The sequence below is a fragment of the Malus domestica genome, chromosome 01 (genome assembly GCF_042453785.1).
Source record: "Malus domestica chromosome 01, GDT2T_hap1".
In the NCBI taxonomy this organism is placed as follows: Eukaryota; Viridiplantae; Streptophyta; class Magnoliopsida; order Rosales; family Rosaceae; genus Malus; species Malus domestica.
In genome coordinates this window covers 26,333,083-26,342,717 of record NC_091661.1, presented here as the reverse complement: position 1 = coordinate 26,342,717, position 9,635 = coordinate 26,333,083, and the positions used below count along the sequence as shown (strand labels likewise).

General features: G+C 39.2%; 1 protein-coding gene across 1 annotated transcript; it reads right to left on the bottom strand.

The window, feature by feature from the left end:
* Nucleotides 1-1,126: 1,126 nt before the first annotated feature.
* LOC108171387 (cation/H(+) antiporter 15-like) lies at nt 1,127-4,434 on the bottom strand. The gene is made up of 2 exons (XM_070810170.1): nt 3,483-4,434; nt 1,127-2,601 (listed from the first exon to the last, which is right to left on the bottom strand). The coding sequence occupies exons 1-2, from the start codon at nt 3,894-3,896 to the stop codon at nt 1,378-1,380; spliced, it is 1,638 nt and encodes a 545-aa protein (XP_070666271.1). The 5' UTR covers nt 3,897-4,434; the 3' UTR covers nt 1,127-1,377.
* Nucleotides 4,435-9,635: the final 5,201 nt, after the last annotated feature.

Below are 9,635 nucleotides of genomic sequence, written 5' to 3'. Positions count from 1 at the left end.
AAGGTAGATCCATTAACTTAACCATATTCGAATGCAAATGGGGCTCTTAGGTAGAAAAAAGGTGGAAACAACTTGAATACATACTGAAAAGTTCATTAAGCGAAATATCTACTAAATTAAAGTATAAATAAAGAGACTTGGGCAAAATTTAACTTTGTCGGACAAAGTTGAACTTCTTGCAGCCACTTTTCTTTGGGTTTACAGATGTTATATGCTAAAAAGGATGGATGCTAAATAGGTTTTACACGAGGGAATCGATACTACAACACTAAGGGAATGTAGCAGAGCTTTTATAGTAGACAAAAGATGGCTTTTCTAAGGGGAATATAGCTAAAAAGGACTGAATATGGACAAGTTTAAGCTTTCTAGGTGGAATTGGCTTGAGAGCAGTGTTTGTATGTTGATTGATTGGTTGTTTGAGTGTCCTTGTCTCTGTCTCTTTCTCCTTTTATAGACAATTTGGCCCGACTGCTTTAGTTTTACTCTTGGCCGAGGGCTCTCAGAGGGTAGTGAGTCATCATCTATTTACTTGTAATGCCATTAGAAAGTGTTTTTTGGCTGGTGGTGAGTTGATCTTTGTCATCTGTCACTTCATCCTTAGGCACATGGCCTATGCCTTGGCTGAAAAGGCTTCAATTTGCTTCAAGCCTCTTTGCTGGGCTTAAGGCAAGTCCTCATTTTGCTGTGACACCCTTGGGCCTTATTTCATAAAGCCCAATGTTAAATATTAATTCAAACACCTTCTTATACATATTTTCTTATGCATGCATTTTTGTGTATACATCAATCATTAAATGCGAACATAAGTAATTTCCTTTTATACATAAATTTAGGAAAATGAAAGTTTCAATAATAAAAATGGAATTGGAGTAATGTCATAATTCTGCGATACTTTCATTCATTTGTTAAATTTTTCTTCAGAATCGCCGTTAAATGATGATGTGGTGCTGACAAAGACAATGAATGGGTGCCCCGTGCCAATCTGGCGTCATGTGGACATTAAATTTTTTTTTTTTAAAGTAAATTTTTTTTTAATTTTTATTAATTTTTAAATTTTTTTTGTGTACACATCAATCATTAAACACGTATGTATGTACAAAAATTTAGGAAAATGAAAGTTTCAATAATAAAAATGAAACTGGAGTTTTTAGTATTTTATTTAATGACACTTTCTTTTCCTGAATTTAGAAGGCATAGCGCAAAACTTATGGCTTGGAATATTCATCATCAAAATCCAAAGTCTGCAAAATTACACTAAAATTGAAAATTTACTAGCTGGCCGATATTTGATTCTCCTAAGCTAGCTAGCCTATGGTCTAAGTAGTACTTGAGGTCTTCGCATCCTATAGATCCTGCGAAACCCACTCTATCAAGTGACTAGCTAGTTTGTCCCCTGCAAGCTGGTTTTGCAATGTATGTCAACTTATAATACCTCGTTAAATTTTTCATCAAAGCGGTTCGAAGTACGAATTCCCTACTTTCTTGCATCACCAACACATTTACCATTCCACCACAAAAATCTGAGGAAGCAAGCATGTCGCCGATCGCTCCCAGCTCCGCGTTCTCCATAAAATCTACCGTTTCTTCATTCCTTGGTGACATTTCCAAGTGTCTCCGTCCCACCATCACAAGGTCGTAATCGCCATGTGACTGCCTAATGGCATCCATAAGCTGCACGCCGTCAGCCACCTCCATTTCATGCCAATTCAAGTGATCATTCCCAATGTTGCTTAGCTTAAACTCGTCAACCAAAGCCTGGTCGAGCTTCGTTTCTTTCAGCTGCTCTTCTTCTATTACTGTCTCCGCCAAAGTAAACCTGAACACCGAGATGGAAACTTTGGTATTACCCGGCATGCGTGCTGAGTAAGCTAATGCCTCGCGATCATCAGGCCCGCCAATGAAAAACACCGCAACATTGTAAGAGAAGTGATTCAAGCTCAGCCGACAAGACAGGCTTCTATCAACTAGTATCCCAACTGTACATGGAGCATATGATTGTACGTTAATGTTGAACTGGCGTATTGCCTTAGTCGGACAGTTGGGAGCAATCACATCCTTGTGGTTTTCATGGAATGGTATGATAATTAGAGGAACTTTCTTGTCATTGGCTTCATGGCAAATCGTCTCATGCATGCTTATATAGGGGGCGGTCATAGTGAAGGCTTCAATTACAACCGGCCCTTTCGAATTTTTCGAGTAATTCTCAAAGGCTCGCATTATATGAACATTCGTGGGTACACTTGTGTTTGTAAATTTCTTCTTCTGTTTCGTGTGACGGACTAGTAGTGGTGCTGCGCTGACAGTGAGCTCGACTGCATGGAAAATGTAGGCACAAATCGGGCTTGCTTCTGTTGGGTTTGACGCCTCTAGGAGGGTGATCATGTTGCGTACACTTTCTTCGTTGTGGACACAGCGAAGGATTTGAAATGTTTCCGAGTTGCTTGCCAGTAATGATTGAATATTTCTAATGCAGTCGTGTATGCTACTTGATTGTCTGAGGTGTACATGAAGTATGCACGAGAATCGTATAAATGGTGCTATGGCCATGGTCAGACCCAGCGAAGACAAGATGATTTGAGTATAAGATTGTTGATCCATTTGCTGCAATTAATATCAATTAGGAACCCAAAACAATGGATTGTAAATATGGCGTTTACATCTGTTGAAAATCAACACCAGCCCAATTGATGTTTGGATTCTAGAAGATTCTAGCAAGCAATTCTAAAGGTGGTCGGTGTATGCAAATGTGCTAGACGTTTCTAGCCATGATTAAGTATGTTTGTTTGTAATTAGAATGTACTAGAAACTAGGAAAACATAAGGCCAATTAGGAAAGCAGGTCGGTGGCAGTGCATGATCACTAGTTAGAAAGATCTAGCTATTTGTACAATTGTGTGGCCATTGTGTAATGCCCATGTCGGTGGGCAAAGGGAAAGTCGGTGGGTGGGTGTGTATAATCATGTGCTAGAAAGTTTTAGCAGCTTGTACAATGTGGCTATTATGAAAAGCCATATGTCGGTGCAGTGTGTGCATGAACATGCACTAGAAAGTGCTAGTGAAGTCGGCAAACATGCCTATAAATAGGTGTGTGTATGTAACCAACCAATCAAGAAGGCAACCAAGTGAGAGTGAGAAGCAAGAATAGTCTTGTAGGAGTGTGAGTAATCAAGAGTGTGTCTCTAGAAAGTGAGTGAGTGTCATTGCTTCTAAAGTTGTGTCCTTGTGAGTGTTGTAATATTTTGTGTGTATAATACAAGTAATTTGTTTACTTATGTTGTCTCTCCAACACTTGTGTTAGAGTTGTGTACTCTAAGTTTTTTCGTCAACAACATCTACTGGTCCCTTAAAAAGGACAGGTTGTCCATGAGTATCAATTGTAGTATTTGTTACATTGTCTATAATATGACCGGCAATGTAGCAGATACTGTAAATTAGTACTCGTTACAAGAAAATTATTACGCTCCTTAAGTTGGTGGGGTATCAAAGAGAAGGAGGAAAAAGATATAAGAAAGAGTAGGATACCTTAAGGACCCTCCAGCGACTGTAAATGGAAGGTTCTATTAAACCCTTGATGCTCATGATCATGCTGAGCAACAGACTATGTTTGAACTTAATTTTGCAGCACATTGCAGCCAATGTAACTCCCAAAAATTTTGTGACATAGGATTCAACAATCAAGACTTGAAGTTTGCTGAAACTTTCCCAATCGTGAATCGAATACACATTCACACTGAGGCCTGCACAAAAGAAGAACACCGGGAGAAGAAATTCGGAGACCATGAATTCTGTCTTTTTTATCAATGCTGTACCAAGAGGTGGTCGATTTGGTATGACTAACCCTAGAATTATAGCACCCGTAGTAGGCTTTGTGCCTAAGGCGTCGGTGATAAATGCCATGACTAGAACTCCAAGTTGTATTGCAACCACATAACTTTCACTCACTTCTTTTCCTTTGGGTATTTTCTTGATAATTGAAAGTATAGTCGGCCGTATGACATAGATAGTGAAGGACAGCAATGCCAACAAAGGAAACCAAGGCCTCGATTCCGTGGCTGTATATGTAACGTATTGCCATGAAGAACCATTGCATCACATCGTTGAGCATGGCAGAAGACAAGGCGAGTTGCCCTAACTCGGAAGTCATGAGGTTGAGTTCATCCAAGGCCTCAGCCACGGTAGGAAAATAAGTGAAGGATAAAGAAAATGTAGTAAAGAAAAGAAAGAGTATCCCTCCTGTGAGTCCTGGAATGGATCGGGCTAGCGGGTAGACGAGGCTTGAGGTAACAGCGCTTGGAAAAAGGAAGCCTGCTAGACCAATCTTCCAGGCATTCTCTTGTGTCCTAACCATGGCTAGGTCAATTTTCAATGTAATTAGGAAGGTGGAATTTATTGCGCCCCGCGCAGCTACTGTGTCAACCAATGGAAACTCTCTTCCTTTGAATACTAGTTTGTCCTTAAATGCCTTATGGTGCCCCAAAAGAGAGGGACCCCATATAATACCACCCCGAAAAAATGAGGGAAAAAATGGTGGATCAAATTAAATTTGTAACAAGGATAAAAAATTGAAAAATTACACCCCGGAAAAAAACTTCAAATTAGATTACGCTAATTGAGACATGATAGTTTATTAGTGGCATGGGAGCTTGATGGCCATACCAGTAGATTGCAGACAAATTTGGTTTGTCCAGACGGCCTAAGAAAATAATAAAGCACCCGAGAGGTGATGACGATGAGGATGATTTGAGCCATCATCAGAGAATATGGATAATATATCTAGAGGATTATCTTCCCCACAAATGGCGCCGCTAGAAGCAGTTGCCTGCTGAGATATGCAAACTCTTTCATCACCATGTTTCACATGGTGGGAGTGAAGGTAACTGCTTAAGGCATCCATTTTTTGTACCTCGATCCGACCTGATACAGAAAATCCTCAATCCCCACCTTTACACGATCACCTCAAATATTGATTTGAGGTTTGTACGTTTGATCGTGATCTCGACCCTGTGAATCATCCAAAAAAAATTGAAAATGAAACTCGGTATTAATAAGGCCATCTCCGAAAACCGACGGACATTGACATAATCAGTCAAATATGGGAACAGAAAGAGTTGGTAGTTGTTACAGTTGAAAAAAAAAAAAAAAAAAAAGCCCACTATTATGCATGGTAAATAAACTGTAAAATTTGAAGATGTGTCAAATGCCTTAATGAATTATGAAATGAGGCATAGAGATAAAAATCATGATAGTACCTCTGAAGCTTTATTTGTTAGAGGTAGATCATCGGAGAGAAGATCATCTTCTAGTAGGAAAAAATCACAGTCTCGACCTAGAGGAAACTCTAAAGGTAGAAAACCTTTGGAAATGGATGAATGTGCCTTTTGTCGTAATAAGGGTCATTGGAAGAAAGATTGTCCCAGATTGAAGACCAAAGGCAAAGAAAGTTCTGAAGCTAATGTTGCTGAGGTTGAAACAGATGTTTCTGATTTTGCTTTAACCACTTCTTCATCATTTGATTGTGCTACTAAGTGGGTGTTAGATACGGGTTGTACTCATCATATGACTCCTCACAAGGATTGGTTTTCAAGCTTGAAAGAGTTTGATGGTGGCGTTGTGTTCATGGGAGATGACAATCCTTGCACAACAAAAGGGATTGGTACAGTTTGTTTGAAGTTGCATGATGGCATGGTTAAAAAGTTGACAGGTGTTCGGTATGTACCGAATTTGAAGAAAAATCTTATTTCTTTGGGTACTTTGGAATCCAAGGGCTTCAGGTTTCATTCAGATGGACAGACATTGAAAGTTACTTATGGTGCACTTGTTGTGATGAAAGCTCCTCGATGTGGCAATTTGTATTTATTGCAAGGAAGCACTGTGACAAGTGAAGCATCTGTAGTCTCAGAAAATATGGGCACATCCGATTCTGATACTACTAGACTGTGGCATATGAGATTAGGCCATGCCGGTGAGAAAGCTCTACAAGGGCTTGTGAAACAAGGTCTTCTAAAAGGTGCCATGACTTGTAAGCTTGATTTTTGCGAGCATTGTGTCTTGGGGAAGCAAACTAGAGTGAAGTTTGGTACTGCTGTACATCAGACGAAGGGCATTCTTGATTATGTGCATTCGGATGTTTGGGGTCCTACAAAGACTTCCTCTTTTAGTGGTAGACATTGGTTCGTGACCTTTGTTGATGATTATTCAAGAAGGTCTTGGGTCTACACTATGAAGCACAAGAGTGAGGTATTAAACATTTTCTTGGGTTGGAAGAAAATGGTTGAGAACTAGACTAGGAGAAAGATTAAGATTTTGAGATTGGATAATGGTGGTGAATACACATCTGACCCCTTCTTGAAAGTTTACAAAGAAAAAGGGATTGTAAGACATTTCAGTGTCAAGGGAACTCCACAACAAAATGGAGTTGCAGAAAGATTGAATCGAACCTTGCTTGAAAAGGTTAGATGCATGTTGTCTCAGTCGGGTTTGAGCAAGTCGTTTTGGGTAGAGGCAGTTACTTATGCATGTCACATCATCAACCGGTTACCCTCAGCTGCTATTCAGGGTAAGACACCAATTGAGGTATGGACTGGAAAACCTTCTTTTGATTATGATCATATTCGTATTTTTGGTTCACCTGCTTATTTTCATGTAACTGAAAATAAACTTGATCCTAGAGCCAAAAAATGCTATCTTTCTTGGTTTTAGTAGTGGTGTCAAAGGTTACAGGTTGTGGTGCCCAGAGACGAAGAAACTTGTAATCAGTAAAGATGTGACATTTGATGAAGAAAGTATATTCAAAGACTCTGAGAAGAATGTGAAAGATGTCCAACAGGTAGAGCTTGAGAAAGTTGCCTCTGGTACTTCAAATCCTATTTCCGCTGATGTCGAAGCCATTACAAGTAAAGAAGTTGGAGACCATGAGGATGTTGAAGAAGTTGAACTTGAATATTCTATTCAAGTTGAAGAGGAAGTTTCACCTCAAGAGTCTATTGCCAAGAACAGAGGAAATAGACAAATTACCAAGCCAGCTTGGTATAGTGACTATGTTTCTTTTGCTCTTCCTATTATCACTGATGAGATTCCATCCAATTTTGAGGAAGCTATTGAGAGTGAAGAAAATGAGAGGTGGTGCAATGCCATGGGTGATGAGATGAATTCTCTCTTGAAGAACAAGACTTGGGAGTTAGCTAAATTGCCTAAGGGCAAGAAAGCTATCGGTTGCAAATGGGTCTATGCCAAGAAGGAATATGCTGATGAGAAAAGCAATGTGAGATTTAAAGCAAGATTAGTTTCTAAAGGGCATGCACAAAAGAAGGGCATTGACTACAATGAAATCTTTTCTCCAGTTGTGAAGCACTTCTCAATTCGCATTATGTTAGCTCTTATTGCACAGTATGATCTTGAGCTTGTGCAACTTGATGTGAAGACAGCTTTCCTACATGGTGATTTGAATGAAGAGATTTATATGTGTTAACCGGATGGGTATATAGTGAAAGGGAATGAGAATTTGTTTTGCAAATTGAAGAAATCACTTTATGGCTTGAAGCAATCTCCAAGGCAATGGTATTTGAGGTTTGATAAATTTATGAGAGGCCAAAATTATTCTAGAAGTCAATATGATCATTATATGTACTTCAAGAAGTTGCAAGATGGGTCTTTCATTTATTTGTTGATATATGTTGATGATATGTTGATTGCCTTAAAGAATGTTGAAGATATTGAAAATTTGAAGAAGCAAATGAAGAATGAGTTTGAGATGAAGGATCTTGATGAAGCGAAGAAGATCTTTGGTATGGAGATCACTAGAGATAGAGCGAAGGGTTTGGTCAGTTTGAATCAAAGACAATACCTTGAGAAGTTGATTCGGAAGTTTGGAGTTCATGATTCAACCAAACCGGTTAATACCCCATTGGCTCCTCATTTTAAATTGAGTTCTCTACAATGTCTTAAAACTGATAAAGAGAAGCTGCAAATGAAAAATATGCCATATGCAAATTTGGTTGGTAGTTTGATGTATGCAATGGTATGCTCTAGACCGAATATTGCTCATCATGCAGTTGGCATGGTGAGTCGATATATGCATAATTCAGGTAAAGAGCATTGGCAAGCAGCTAAGTGGATATTGAGGTATCTCCATGGTACTCGAGATGTTGGTTTATGCTTTGAGAGAGGTGACTCTGGTATTGGTCATTTTGCAGTTGGTTATGTTGATTCAGATTATGCAGGTGATCTGGATGGAAGGAAGTCTACTACAGGCTATGTGTTTACTATGGCTAAAGGGCCAGTTTGTTGGAGGTCCATTTTGCAGTCGTCTGTTGCCTTGTCTACTACAGAGGCTGAATATATGGCAGTTGCTGAAGCTATAAAGGAGGCCATTTGGATACATGGGCTGATTAGAGATTTAGGGGTTGATCAGAAGCAGGTGGAGGTGCATTGTGATAGTGACGAGTGCCATTTATTTGGCTAAGTATCAGGTTCACCATGCGAGGACCAAGCACATAGATATGCGTTATCACTTTGTTCGTGAAGTTGCTGGTGAAGGAGAAATCATTCTCCAGAAGATTCCAACTAAAGACAACCCCGCTGATATGTTGACTAAGGTTGTTGGTGTAGCCAAGTTTGTTCATTGCTTGAACTTGGCTCACATTTTGCCTATATAAAGAAGGTGATGAGCAGTATGAGTTTTGGAGCATTTGGCTTGGCATGAGTTGTTCTCTTGCTAGTGTTTGGGAGTGTTTTTGTGTTGGTTGGCTTATCATGGTGATTTTGGAATTTGGCCAAGGTGGAGATTGTTGGATAGTGGCCAAATTAGTGACCAACTTGGCATCCACTTTCGACTATTAAACAAAACAAAAGAATGAAAGACAAAATGATGAGGGAACATCATGATGATGAGGCATCATGATTATGTTTCCTTGTTTTGTGGCTTTTTCAAAGCCATAATTATTGGTTTTCTTCGGATGGAAAATAAGAGAGAAGTGAGAGCTCATTTTTCTGCAGAGAGTAGGGAGACTTGCAGAGAGCCCAAAAGGAAGAAGAAGCTGCTGCTTCATTTGGTTAGTAATCATCCACCAAAGTAGTTGTTGTTGTAATAGCTTTGAGCTACATGTATAGAGAAGAAATTATTCATTATATTTCTTTCTCTATTTGTTTTTGTGGTGTGTGAGAGCTATTGGGTGTATTGGGTTATTTGGGTTGTGAGATTGCCAACACTTTGTAAACTCCCAATTAGTTGATAGTGGATTATTGGGTGAGCTCCTATGCTTCGAGGACGTACTTCAGTTACACTGACTGTTGAGGAACCTCGTTAAAATCTTGGTGTCTTTTATATTTTTGTTATTGCATTTCATTTGATAAATTTCCTGTGGGTTAGCTTGAGTTGGTTCCATTTGGTTTGGTGCTATCCTAGCACAACATACCTTACATAGTTTACAACATTAACCTAGAAATAATTTTTGCAAAATGAATTAAGTAAACTAGCTAGGGGAAAGGAGAAACTTAACTAGCCGCGAGCCGTTCCTCCTCTGCCTACCTCCTGCAATGCATTGCCAAAATTTTGGTATATATAACGTGTGTATAAAATATTGGTATCGATGAGTCGATATTCAAATTTATATCAAGGAATATACTAACATCAATTGG